General features: G+C 36.3%; 1 protein-coding gene across 50 annotated transcripts in view; it reads left to right on the top strand.

Annotated features, from left to right (window-relative positions):
* STAU2 (staufen double-stranded RNA binding protein 2) overlaps positions 1-15,102 on the top strand; it is a 229,465-nt gene that overhangs the window by 113,088 nt on the left and 101,275 nt on the right. For 47 of the 50 annotated variants that reach the window (XM_081070396.1, XM_081070412.1, XM_081070394.1 and 44 more), the window contains one exon: positions 4,893-5,200. In XM_081070396.1, the coding sequence (XP_080926522.1) occupies positions 4,893-5,200 (308 nt within the window). Of the gene's footprint in view, positions 1-4,892; positions 5,201-6,375; positions 7,794-15,102 lie in introns of those variants that run through there. The other 3 variants (XM_081070414.1, XM_081070413.1, XM_081070422.1) reach the window with 1 other exon arrangement.

Raw genomic sequence — 15,102 nt, 5'->3', positions numbered from 1 at the left:
AGCGGCCTTAAATGACACATTAGATTAGATGGATTTAATTGATATTTTTAGAACATATCACCCCCAATCAGCAGACTATATATTCTTTTCAAGCGCACATGGAACATTTTTCAGGATAGACCATATGTTAGGCCACAAAACAAGTCTCAGTAAATTCAAGATTGAAATCATAGCAAGTATCTCTGATGACAATGGTACAAAAATAGAAATCAATTACAAGAAGAAAACTGAAAAATACATGAACACATGGAGGTTAAATAACATGCTACTAAACAATGAATGGGTTAACAATGAGATCAAGGAAGAAATCAAAAGATATCTTGAGACAAATGAAAATGAAAACACAGCGACGATCCAAAATCTATGGGACACAGCCAAAGCAATTTAAAAGGGAAATTCAAAGCGATACAAGCTTACCTCAAGAAACAAGAAAAATCTCAAATAATCCAACCTTATACCTAAAGGAACAAGAAAAAGAACAAAGCCCAAAGTGAGTAGATGGAAGGAAATAACGAACATCAGAGCAGAAATAGAGTCTAAAAAAACAATAACAAATGAATGAAACCAAGTGCTGGTTCTTTGAAAAGATAAGCAGAATTGATAAACTTCTAATCAGATTCATCAAGAAAAAAAGAGAAAGGACCCAAATAAATAAAATTAGAAAGGAAAGGGAGAAGTGACAACTGACCCCACAAAAATGCAAAGGATTATAAGAAAATACTATGAAGAATTATATGCCAACAAATTGGTCTACCTGGAAGAAATGGATAAATTCCTAGAAACATACAGGCTTCTAAGACTGAATCAAGAAGAAACAAAATCTAAATGGACCGAATAACTACTGGCAAAAATCTAATCAGTAATCAAAAAACACTCAACAAACAAAAGTCCTGGACCAGATGGCTTCACAGCTGAATTTTACCAAACAATCAAAGAGGAATTAACACCTATTCTTGTCAAGCTATTCCAAAAAATTGAAGAGGTGAAGCTCCCAAACTCACTCTTTTGAGGCCAACATTACCCTGATTCTAAAACCAGACAAAGACATTACGGAAAAATAAAATTACAACCCAATATCCCTGATGAACATAGATGCAAAAACCCTCACCAAAACATTACCAAACTGAATTCAATCATACATTAAAAAGATTGTACACCACGATCAAATGGGATTTATTCCTGGGATGCAAAGTTGATTCAATATCCACAAATTGACGTGATACACTATACAAACAAAATAAAGGATAAAAATTATATGATCGTATCAATAGATGCAGAAAAAGTATTTGACAAAATCCATCATCCATTTATGATAAAAACTCTCAGTAAAGTGGGAATAGAGGGAATATACTTCAACATAATACAGGGCATATATGACAAACCCACAGCTAACATTATATTCAACAGTGAACATCTAAAAGTTCACTGTTTTTATGAACAGAACAAGGATGTCCACTTTTACCACTTTATCCAACATAGTATTAGAAGTCCTAGCCATAGCAGTCAGGCAAGAAAAAGAAATAAAAGGCATCCAAATTGGAATGGAAGAAGTAAAACTGTCATTATTTGCAGATGACATGGCATTATGTGTAGGGAACCCTAAAGACTCCACCAAAAACCTATTAGAACTGGTAAATTAATTCAGTAAAATAGCAGGATACAAAATTAATATTCAGAAATTGGTTGCATTTTCATACACCAATAACAAACCATCAGAAAGAAATTAAAACAGTCCCATTTACAGTTGCCGCAAAAAGAATAAAACACTTAGGTATAAATTTAACCACGGAAGTAAAGGACCTGTACTCGGAAAACTACAAGACATTGAAGAAGATACAAATAAATGAAAGGATTTATTGTGCTCATGGATAGGAAGAATTAACATTATTAGAATGTGCATACCACCCAAAGCAATCTACAGATTCAGTGCAATCCCTATCAAAATTTCAATGGCAATTTTGACAGAACTAGAACAAATAATTTTAAAATTTATTAATATATGGAACCACAAAAGACCTCGAATAGCCAAAGCAATCTCGAGAAAGAAGAACAAAGTTAGAGATATCACGCTACTTGATATCAAACTATATACTACAAGGCTACAGTAATCAAAACAGCATGGTACTGGCATAAAAACAGACACATAGATGAATGGAACAGAATAAAGAACCCAGAAATCAATCCATGCCTATATGGTCAATTAATCTATGACAAAGGAGACAAAAATATGCAATGGGGTAAAGACAGTCCTGTTCAATAAATGCTATTGGGAAACTGGACAGACACATGCAAAAGAATAAAACTAGACCACTCTCTTACCCCATATACAAAAATAAACTCAGAATGGATTAAAGATTTAAATGTAAGTAACCCGAAATTATAAGGCTCTTGGAAGAAAGCTTAGGCAATAAACTCTTTGACATTGCCCTTAGTAATATTATTTTGGATATTTCTCCCTGGGTAAGGGAAACAAAAGAAAAAAATAAACAAATGGCACAACATTAAACTGAAGAGTTTTAGCATGGCAGAGGAAACCATCAACAAAATGAAAAAACTTACTGAATGGAGAAGATACTCGCCAATGATACATCTGATAAGGGGTTAATATCTAAAGTATATAAGGAACTCATACAACTTAACACCAAAAAACCAATCCGATTAAAAAATGGGCAAAGGGGCTGAATAGACAGTTTTCCAAAGAGGACAGACATAAGCATGGCCAATAGACATATGAAAAGATGCTCAACATCACTAATCATCAGGAAAATGCAAATTAAAACCACAATGAGATACCACCTCACACCTGTCAGAATGGCTACCAGCAATAAATCAACAAACAACAGTGTTTGCGAGGCTGTGGAGAAAAGGGGACCCGCGTGCACTGTTGGCGGGATTGCAAATTGGTGCAGCCACTGTGGAAAACAGTATGGAGATTCCTCAAAAAATTGAAAATGTGAACCAGCAATGTCACTTATTGGTACTTATCCAAAAGAATTCAGAACACTAATTTTAAAAAGATATATGCACCCCTATGTTCGTTGCAGTGCTATTTACAATAGTTAAGGTATGGAAGCAACCTAGTGCCCATCGATAACACGATTGGATAAAGAAATAGTAGTTCGTATATACAAAGGAATATGACTCAGCCATAAAAAGAATGAAATCTTGTCATTTGCGACAACATGGATGGAACTAGAGAGTATTATGCTAACTGAAATAAGTCAGAGAAAGTCAAATACCATGATTTCACTTACATGTGGAATCTATGAAACAAATGAACAAACTCATGGATAGAAAACATTTTGATGGTTGCAAGATGGGAGGGGCATTGGGGGCTGGGTGAAAAAAGGGAAGGAATTAAGAAGTACAAATTGCCAGTTTTAGAAATAGTTATGGGAATATAAAGTACAAAATAGGGAATATAGCTAATAATATTGTAATAGTGTGTAGGGTGTCACGTGAGTACCAAACTTATGGGGGTGATCACTTCCAAGTTATATAAATGTCTAATCAGTGTTGTACACCTGAAACTAATACTGTGTGTCAACTGTAATTAAGCAATTAAAAAAATATTTTTAAATACAGCACTGAGGTCTTGAAGCAGAATTTAATGGCAGAAAAAACTGAAACTAATAATAATAAAAAAAGAATGTAATGGCAGTGGAGGGCAGGGAAGAGCAAGGGAGTTAAGTTGTGTCTCTCAGATCACATTCTCCAAAAGTGGTAATTTATCAATAATTTTAAAAGATAATATGACTTGTGAATTGTTACTATCTGATCAAAGCAATGTGAAATGTGATTTGAAACATCTCTGAGACAAATGGTAGTTAAAGAAATTGCTTCTCATATAGAGGGTGCCAAAAAAAATGTGTACACATTTTAAGAAAGGAAACTGTATTAAAATTGTAGTGCTCAATATACACCGATAACAAAAGATGAATACAAGTCACGTTTGACTTCTGCAATGACAAGAGGTGCTCAAAGTGGCTACCATCAGTGTCTAGACACTTCTGATGACGGCAAACTACTGCTTGAGCAACGTTGACCAAAGTGTCCACTTGTATACATTTTTTGACACCTCCGGTATATTTACAACCCCACCAACTGATAGCACAGCCCCAGGCGCACTCCTCTTGATACCAGGACCTGTCCATGGCCTGGCTTGAACTGTGATGCACTTGATAATGAAGGGACAAATTCTAGACTGGACATGGTAACTACATGTTGTGGGTAAATCAAGGATGGTTGCCAGGAGTCTATGTTGGGCAACTGAGCAGATAGATGGTGGCACTATAATGAGATAAGCAAGATAGGTGATAGTGCTAGTTTGGGGAAGAGGATCCTATGTCACTTTTTGATGTCATCGTAAGTTAGAGTTGTCTGTGGACATTATCACGAGGAGGAGAGCACCAGTAGGCCATTGGGTATATAGTGTGTAGCTCAGATGATTTCGACAGATCCAGCCTTCATTTTGCTTACTGTGTCTCAGTTGCTGCACGTGTTAGGGGTTTCCTGTCTCTTTTGTGTGCTCATCTGATACTAAGTTGCAGGGTGAATACACCACACATTCCTAATCTGATTCCCCACTGCATTTCCACACGTCAGTTACTCTTCCCCCTCCACAGGTTCCCTACCATATATAAGTTCCACTGAAGTCACTTTCATGGATTTTTTGTAAACTTCTGATTTTAGGGATATTGTAACATACATTATTTACCTCTAAATGGAGACTCCAATTGCCTCTGCAAGTATGCGGAAGATGCCGGATGGACAGTGTTTCTCATTGCTTTGTTTGATTCCACGGGATCACTGAGTTAATCATTAATGCTACAGTATGTTTCTATTTCAATTATTTTAAGAGTAATAACAGTGTTCATTCATTTTATTTATAGCTCCGAAAGGAATTCTTCATTTGTCTCCTGATGTTTATCAAGAGATGGAAGCCAGCCGCCACAAAGTAATCTCTGGCACTACCCTAGGCTATTTGTCACCCAAAGATATGAACCAACCCTCCAGCTCTTTCTTCAGTATATCTCCCACATCGAATAGCTCAGCTACAATTGCCAGGGAACTCCTCATGAATGGGACGTCTCCGACAGCTGAAGCCATAGGTTTAAAAGGAAGTTCTCCTACTCCCCCTTGTTCTCCAGTACAACCTTCAAAACAGCTGGAATATTTAGCAAGGATTCAAGGCTTCCAGGTATGAATTAAAAGCAAAAACAAAGACAAGAAAACAAAATACTTCATTAGCCCCAAATCCTTCATCTCTATCCATGAGGAAGCTCATTCTTGCCTGCTAGTGTGACCCATATGCCACTTACGTTGTAGACGACTAGGCACACACACAGGACAGAAAAAACAGAACCACATGCAAAGGCCTCATTTTCTTTTATTTTCATTCTATCCAGTAATTCTTTTGCTACCTGGCCCTGCTCCATTTTCCTTCCTCCACTTCCGCCTTTTCTTTTTAACATTTTTCATTCTCTGTTCTGCATTCTGGTTGGTTTTGATTGGGTGTTATCTAGCTCCTCACTCTGTCTTCCACAAACCAAAACTCAGCCTTGATACATTTGGTATTAGTATTGACCACGAAGTAGTTCTCCCTCCTTTTACAGTAAGGTTGAGTTTTTCTACTGATGGTTTTACTTTCATGTGGTTTGGAATTGTATCGCTGGTAACGATTCAGGTATACCATTAAGGTATAACATCCTAGAAGTCCTTTATCTTAGGAATTAATGAAACATGATATTAAAACAATAATGAAATGCTTCCCCATTGTTTGAGGCATAACAACATGTATTTGTTTTACTGGATCGTATTTTGAACTATCTAGGGCAGCATCTGCCTCAGGTGGTACCAATAATTCGATTTCAATGGGCAGTCTAAACTAGCTTACAGTTCCACTTAACTTGTGTGTGTATGAATTTGGGGATGGAAACTTTTTTTCCTATTTATTCTTTGTTGCATTTTGGAAAAACAAAACAAAAAACCACCCCAACAATTCTTTATGGATAGAACTTTTCCAAGAATCGTTAACTCTAGGAAGTGGAAATGCCTGTGTTCTGATTTCGTAGTTGCCTTGAAAATCATGCACTGAGCTGTAACCGCTAACTTGAGTAGAGAGACAAGCGTGCTTGTTGTTGTGTGGGAGTGTTTTGCTCCCTCCGATTTCCCTGTTTTCATCCCCTTTTTCATCTCAGTCTTATTCCTTAAGACCAAAACTGTAATTCCTCTAGAAATGCTCTAGGTGATCTGTATTATGTAGAATAATCATGTATTTATAAAATTTTACAAATTTAGATACAAAATAAGAAAGAAAATCATGTGTTTGCGGGGGGGGGGGGGATTTTGCATGATTTTTTTTCTTCTTCACAGAACACGGATTCTTTCAGATATATTGCCAGGTAGTCATTCGTGTTTTTAATTAGACTTTAATATGAAATTAAAGAAACTGTTACCAATTATTGGCTCTGTCATCTGAATTTTTAAACACTTAAAGTTAACATTTTAGAATTTGATTTTGTTGTTTAAGACTGACAATAAATCACTGTTCAAAATAAAAAGACCTCGATTCATACAATTAAAGTACTGGAAAAAAACTAATTTTTAGGTCTATCTATAATCTGAACTAGAAATAAACTGGGATAAAAAGAAATTCACTGCTTATTTACAAATCTAGTCATATAGAAACATCTGAAAGTGACACTGCGTTTTTATAGAAACGGCACACATTGCATTAAAGCTCTGAAATTTTTTTTTATTTTTTTTTGGCTTGGAGATGTTATGGTAGATGTAATTTTGCTGCCAGAAGAACTAAATTTTTTTATTTGTATTTATTTGTTAATTCTTGTCGCTCACAGCAGTTATAATTTTAACGTACATTTAGTCAAAATGTAGAGTCTGTTTTCCCCACTATTGGGCTGACTGCTTAGACCTTTTTTTAAAACTTGTGCGGAGATAATATATACATTATTTATAGGCAAGTTAAGCATTTCCAAATTCGTATACTGTGATTTTTACATACTAATGGACATAAACAGGTGGTTTTAAAACATTACTGTGCTTCTTTGGTCGAATGAGCTTGATATTTATATGAAATAGTGTCTCAGAAAGATTGCCATCGGCAGCTGAGCAGCAGACAGAATCTGTAGGAAATGCTTTAGTGTCAGGTGCATGATACGTCTGCATAATGTCACAGTAGAAGGTTCTTTGTGGGTAAGCGTTTGAAAGCCTGTTTCTCTATGGGTAACTTTCTCAGGTATATTTACCTGGTAGAAAAACACAGACTGTTTCTATTTCTTAAATGTTTTAATTGGACTGTAGTTTAGAAATTATAGGGCTAGGTTTTTATGAATCATATGCTATTCTGTTACTTTCATTTCTGGAATTTGAAAACAATGAATTCTTTTTCTGTGTTCTTAGGTTAGTACTTTTTATTTTGTTATTGTACACTGAATAGATGTTATTGCTTATTGAATATTGTATAAACCCTTCCTTGGCCTTCTTGGCCATTGAAATTGGATTTAAGCTTACCAGAGCCATTGTATGTGACAGCTGTGTTGTATTACAAAGTAAAATTATATTAGTGTACCGAAAACTTAAGTTGTTTTAACTTTCAATATTTTTCATTACCCAATCTTTAATTAAAATTTATAAATTACAGAAAGCGTATTTGCTCACCAGAATGTAGGTGTTAAACTCCCGGTCTTTTGCTTAAATCTATAAAATAATTTAAATTATTATACCATTAAAGTTATTAATAAAGCTGACTTCACAGAGCAGAATATGACTGAACACTTACACATTCTTGATAATTCTTTTATCCTTCCTCGGGCTCACCTAAACTTTTATCACATTTTAGAAGCAAGCTTTTGGATCTCTTTCATAAGTGAATATATGTTTCTTTGAAGTTTTATTGAGTACATTTTAATTATCCTCTTTTAAAACCTGAATATTCTTAATGATTGTTTTACTATTTTTTAGAAAATGTAGTTTTATGTTAATAGTTATGTGAATGTCAGACTTTATGTTTCAGTCAGTAAGCTTCTATTATTTCTGTGCATTTCATAAAAACTCATTTGAAATTATAGTCATACCATAGTGTTTCAGGACTTTTGGTTGTGTATCTTGATACTCTAATCATAACGCCAAAATGTTTCAAAATCATTCAGCTTTTTAGAGAAAATTATTTTGGGAGAGACATTTGAGCTGAAGTAGGAGACTTTTTTGTTATAATTTACATTATTCAGTTTTTACTGAATCTGTGATACGATTTTCCATACTAATTTTCTTAGAAATCTCTGTATAATTAAATATAAGCAGTTTCTTTGTTTAAATGAGTCATTAGAAAAATGATTAGATTGAAAATGAAAATGAATTACAGTTGTCTGTTGGTATCCCCGGGGGATTGGTTACAGGACCCTCGTGGATACCAGCATCTGTGGATGGTCAAGTCCCTTATATAAAATGATAGTATTTGCCTATCACCTATGCATATCCTCCTGTATATTTTGAATCATTTCTAGACAGAATATTTTAATACCTGATACAATGTAAATGCTATATAAATAATTATACTGTGTTGTTTAGGGACTAATGACAAGATAAAACAGTCTGTACATGTTCAATACAGATGCCACCATCATAGGCCTGACAACGTAGTATCCGTCAGCAACAATATAACTTTTTTTCCCCCCAAATATTTTCGATCCCTGGTTGTTTGGAACTGCCAACACGGAATCCACGGATATGGAGGGCTGAATGTATTTTAGTAAATTATCCTTTCTAGATGGATTTAATTTCAGTTTGCTGTTCTGTGCCCCTTCTAGAGATCATTATCCTTTGAGCAGTGTTGTTTTTGAAACCTTCAGAGTAAAATATGATAAGCTAAGTTTGTTTTACTGACATAAAGAATATAAAAAGCACTTAGTTGGTGTCTTCGTTAAGCCACGATTAGTTTATTTTACTTATTTAAGGTGCCTTTTAGAGGGGCTTTTCATTATGGAGAATTGTAAATGTTGGTCCCAGTTCCAGCAAGATGAGAATGCCAGTAGGAAGCTTTGAAACATCTCCTTAAAAACTTTATTTTCAAATACAAATTCAAATTTAGTTTCAACTGTTACATCTCCTTTTATGAAGTTTAATATGTTAATAGCAGTCTTCTTTTATAGTTGCAGGCTCCTTTTAAGTATTTATTTTTCATATATGATGTGTAACGTATTTTAATGATATGACCTTAGTAGAGATTATATTCAGATAGGGGGTGGAGGCGGCTGTTTAATCTGAAAAATCAGCCTTTTTCCTTTTACTTTTTTCTTATCTTCCTATACCTCACTTTTTATAATCCATGTATTTATCAAATTGGTTATTTGCAGTGCTTTTTTTTTTGAAGAATTAGGGATTCATTTTTTTTTTCCAGACCAGGATAAGTAAAACTGTAGATTTCTAATAGGAGAACGCGAAGAAAGAAATGTGCATATACATATATACTCCACACTTAGAAAAGTTTTTCCCCCCATTTTTAATTTGTCCTTGAAACTTAACTTGCCATGTCACTTCTGAGCCCCAATTTTCCCTGCTTTGTTATATAAATGGTTGCATAAAGTGGTAAGAAATTACTCAAAGTGTAATGAGCAAAACGCATTTGTAGGTTTGGCATGGAGTCAGCAGATTCTGCTTGATTTACAGTCACTCCGTAAACATCCCCCCTGGATTTGGCCTCTTCTACTTTCCAAAGACCTTGGAGAGTTTGGGTTATTGAAGGTTTGTTCTTCCTATAGTGACCCTAAAACTCAGGTTTGTTTTTCAAATGGGCAGCCCAAGTTCATGCAAACTGTCTTATTATCTGTCGTATCTTTATACCTGGATAAACTGGGCCAAACCCAGTTTGGGTTTGATGAAAACTACCTATCACATAAAAGGGGATGAAAACTACCTATCACATAACCGTACTTCTATAAAAACCAGTGGGATTATAACAGATCGACTCATCTTGCTAAAATTTCCAACTCTGTAGAGAAAAATATTAATACATTTGAGTGAAGAAATCCTGATGCATATAAAAACACATTGTGATGAGTAACAGTAATTAATACAGGTAAGCGGCAAGCAGGCCTTGAGTAAAACCGTCTTTTATTACTGCATAAGCTATTCAGGACTAACTCCACCCGAAATCACTGAAGAATTTCATCTTGGAACTCCAAAGGACAAAGACACTCATGCTGAGCCTTGGCCCCAGCACATACATGATAAGACATATAGGATATTTCAAAGAAAATGTAATCTATAAACCTAGAAAGAGCTGTTCCTACCACAGTGACTGATGTACATCTGAAATGAGCTACTGTGATACAGAAAAAAAATGGCTGTCGTTATGTGTCCTTCCAAGCAGAAGTATCTGTAGCTTTTTGTGTTTGTATCAAAGTAGATTTCAGTGCAATATGAGAATTCTATTTGGAATTATTTGAAAATCAAGTCTTTGAAGAAAAATAAATCATTTCTCATCTAAAGGTGAATTACATTTCCTTTTGGTAGAAAAGGTTGGCAGTGATGTAATTTTTACTTAGTGATAAGAGATTAATTGTAGTGTCTTCATGTCAGGCTAGTATTGATACCTATGCTTGTTCTAGGTCATGTTGAAATGATCTATTTGCCTCTTTCCAGCATTTTTTATTATTATTTTTTCTTTTTGCTCTTCCGACAGGATGTTTTCTGCTATCTTGTCTTCCAAATTGCTGATTCGATCCTTTGTTTCATCTAGTCTGGTGGTAGTTCCTTTTAGTGCATTCTTCATTTCAATTACTGTATTCTTCACTTCTGACTGGTTCGTTTTTATGGTTTCTATATCCTTTTTTATGCTTGTTATCTCTGTTGAAGTTCTCACTAAGTTCGTTTAGCATCCTTATAACCATTGTTTTGAACTCTGTCTCTGGTTGGTTGCTTGTCTCCATTTCCTTTAGTTCTTTTTCTGGAGTTTTCTCCTGTTTCATTTGGGACGTATATTTTGATTTCCTCATTTTGGCTGCCTCTGTGTTTATGTCTATGTATTAGGTAGATCTTCTATGTCTCCGACTCTTGGCCAGGTGGACTTAAGTAGTAGGTGCCTTGTGGAGCCCTGGCACAGCCTTTCTGGTCACATGCTCCAGGTGCTCCAGGCGTGTCCCTTGCGTGGGTTGTGTGTGCCCTCCTGTTATAGTTGAGCTTTGGTTGCTATTAGCACATTAGTAAATGGGATTGACCCTTGGGCTGATTGGCTACGGGGTTTGGCCACATCCACAGTTTAAGTGCTGCTGTCCAGGGGGCTTACCCCACTGAGTGGGATTCAGCCCAGTGGGCTGTGGTTCCTGTTGAGACCGCCCTTCATGTGTGCCGTTTGTGGGGCTAATTGGGTGGTGCTCTGAAGCCAACCTTCAAGTATGTTCGTTCTGGGACCTATTGGAAGGGGCTCCAATGCAAGCTCAGCTCACCCTCTAGTCTGTGCCTGGCCGGGGACTACCTGGTAGGTATATCTGCTGTTGTTTGCTGCCTGTGCTAAACTTGGAGTTGCATGGGAGACACCATGCTTTGAACTGAGGACATCTGCTACCGTACCGGCTCTTGGGTAGCTCTGCTAAAAAGCCAGGACACACTGAGGCATGCTGCCACCTGCTGACTCCCTTAAGGCTCAGCCACTGATAAAGCCTCATGTGGTATGCACGCTGGGTGATGTAAAGTCTCAGGGAGTCACCAGAATGGGAAGTTTGTGGTCACCAGGTTAATGCAGGTTTTGGTTGGGTGCCAGTGCTGAGCCTAGAGCTACTCAGCAAAAGTTTCAGAGCACACTAATGCCAGTTGCTGCTCACCTGGGGCCAGTGAACTCAGCTTTTCCAAGTTAGAGTGAAATGCAGGTGGAGCTTTCTGCTCCCGAGAAAGTACCTCAGGTGTTATGGGAGTTGGGTGGGGCGGGTCTCAATGAGTCAGCAGGGTGGAGTGAGCACAGCACACCAACCAATCAGATACAGATTTAGCCGTGTGGGGGTGGGCTCAACACAGGAAAGATGGCACCTGCCTGCCGGCGACAGGGAGGGAGGACCTCACACAGGTTATATTGTGACAGCCCTCCAGCTCTCGTCCTAAAGCTACACACCTCAATCTGCCCCCCATATGCCTCTGACGCCCCCTGAGTCACTGTCCGTCTGCTGGAGCACCAGGTGAGTGCCTGCGAGCGAGCCCTTTAAGATGCTGATGTTTCCCACAGCCTTCCATCCCACCCGACTGTCGGAATCCCCTCTGTGTTTCACAGCCAGGTGTTGTGGGGCTCCTCTTCCCGGCACTAGTATTCTGGGGAGTGTGGTATGCGGCTGGGATCCCTCTCTCCTCTCGGGGAAACCTTCAGGGCCGAGATATCCCTCCTGATTCTTAACCGCCAAACAGAGGTTTGGGGCCTCTTTCGCGTCTCCACCCCTCCTACTAGTCTGGATGTGGCCTCTTCTTTATATCCTTAATTCTGAAACTTCTGTTCAGCTAGACTTCAGATGGTTCTCCTGGTTGATTGAATTTAGCTGTAATTTTAGTGTGTTCATGGAAGGAAGCAGGCAGTGTTTATTCTGCCATCTTGTATGTACTGTAAGTACATTTTAAATAGAAATAAGTATGTTTTAAGACCTGTAATTCCTGAGTAGAAAGCAACATATACCAGTATTTTTGTTAAAAAAAATTAAATACCATTATGAATTTAAGTGGTATATAATGAAAAGATTTGTAAGGTCTTTGTTACCCATTTTTTGAAATGATATTCAATATAGTAGAATTCAGTTACATGAAAAGTAGTAGAGTTGGTTGGTAGAAGATTTTGCATTAATTTAACTTCGGTGGTGTACTGACTACCTATAGAAATGTAATTTTCCTTTGACCTTGGACAAGTTTTCCTTGTTAAAATGGTTTTACTTCGCAAATTCTGTAGATTTTAATGTGGCTTCTTTTACATATATAAGTAGATGTATGTGAGTATTTTAGAATGAGTACATACTACAAAAAAGGAAGCTCCTTTTCTGATAAATATGAAATTGACTGTTCAAATCACGTAGTGCTTTATTTTGATGAAAATATAACACTGAAATAACTATGTTTGTGTCTGAATACAATTTATGTCTTAATGAGCTGCTTCCTTAGGCCATCAATGGCATACTCATTGGAAACTGAAAAGCAAAAATCAAAAATTTAGGGTTTTTGTCATGTACATACTCATCACTTAAAATAAGAATGCAATGATCTCCCTCAGCAGTACTGACAACACATCTGTTGTTGCATTTGTTAAACGGTTTTTATCCGTGATTTATAGTAGAAATAATTCTGTATATCACTGCTAGATTTTGTTCACCAGATATAGGCATGTAATTCTCAACGCTCATCCCAAGCATAGAATTTCTGAAAGAGAGAAACGATCATTACAAGTTGAGTCTCAGTCTGTATAATGTGATTTCATTCATTCACTTATCCCTTTTGAGGCATTAATGTGACAAGTATATTGCATGGAGAGTGAAACATTACTCATACAGCTAAAACACTGGTACATGACTGAGCATGTTAAATATATGTTTATATTTTAGTTACAAAGAGTTACAAAGGAATTGATTTTAGTTATGAAAAGGATTGGGGGAGAAAGCTTTAGAGAAAGTCAATGACAGACATTTACCTAATGTGATATTCTTCATAATTATATATCTTGTCATATCTTTTATTGTTATGCAACGTGTTATAATAGTAACAAGAATAGATAATATTTATTTTAATGCTAACCATGAAGCAGGTATTGTTTTAAGTGTTTTTCATGGAGAAACTCATTTATTACTAATAAATTAATTCATTAGTTAATTTATATTAAAATAGAAATCATGCAGATTTGTACCGTTGACTATAGTTGATCCAAATTAAGTAAGATGACTTAACATGTCATCAAGTGACCTAAAAATGTAGTTATATATTTGATACCAACTTAATCTTATTAGGGCAATACTTATCAAGCAGTAGCACTTTGTGCTTGGCCAAGAACATGCTATTTGGTGTGTTAACAAAGATTCGGGTCTTTTGTGCCCCTAGTGTGCAGACTCTGCAAGAATCAAGCACGTTTTGATCAAGTACCTTGAGCTAGTGCTAAATGATCGCCCTTCAGCTCCTTGCTGTTTACTCCTTGCAGGGCTTCCATGCAGTAGCTACAGAGGGACCCCTGCCATGCTGCTGTGGAGTATACCCCGCGGTTAATGAACTTGAGGTGTGCTGACCAAACATGTCTTCTGGACACAGTGATTGTGTTAGGTATCACATAAGAGAGTACAGGCCTTTATCTTTCTTGAATGAATAATGAGCAGCTTTCTTTAGACATGGGTCTGTTTCTCACCCTCCTCATTTTTGTCCCATCGGGGGTGGCCATTAAAAACATCTGACAGAGGAGCAGATACCCACTTCCCTGCTGAGATTAGTAAAATATTTAGTAGTCCTATAACATCAAGGAACTTCAGCCCTGCAGGAAACAGTTTGATTCCACGTTTTTTGGAGGTAGGGGGTAGGGAATTTAAATTTTCATTTGGATAGCCTCATATTTTCAAATGAGCATGAAAAAAATTCACATATCTAGCTTTTTATGTAAATTATTCTAAGGCTTGTAGTATTTTTCTTAAATTATATGACTAGTTGAAGTGATTTGTTCTCTCATTTCAGGGAAAAGAAATCTCTAGGCTGGCAAAATCAGTGTCAGAAAGCACAATTTCAGCATCTTGTCTGGGTTTATGCAATTATAACTCAAATTAGGAAACTTATTTTAAAGTAAAAATTATTATAGATTTGCAAGTTTCAAAGGAAGCCATATTGTTTCATTTATATAGGTTGAAATTTCTGACCCTCTTTTAGTGGAATAAGTTTTGTAAATCTACAAGAAACAAAATGTCAATTTATAGTTGTTGGTGGTAAAACTCCAGAATAAGTGCTACATTATGAAAAATCAAGATCTTTACATATTAGAGTACCAAGGAAAGCAAAATGATATGATTTATAAATAACAGATATTAAAGTAAACATAGGAGATGACTTTTGTAATCTTTTAAAATTACCTTTATTCATTTTTCTTTA

This window comes from Rhinolophus hipposideros (assembly GCF_964194185.1).
Source record: "Rhinolophus hipposideros genome assembly, chromosome: 13".
Classification (NCBI taxonomy): Eukaryota; Metazoa; Chordata; class Mammalia; order Chiroptera; family Rhinolophidae; genus Rhinolophus; species Rhinolophus hipposideros.
This window is presented reverse-complemented; position numbering and strand designations above follow the sequence as displayed.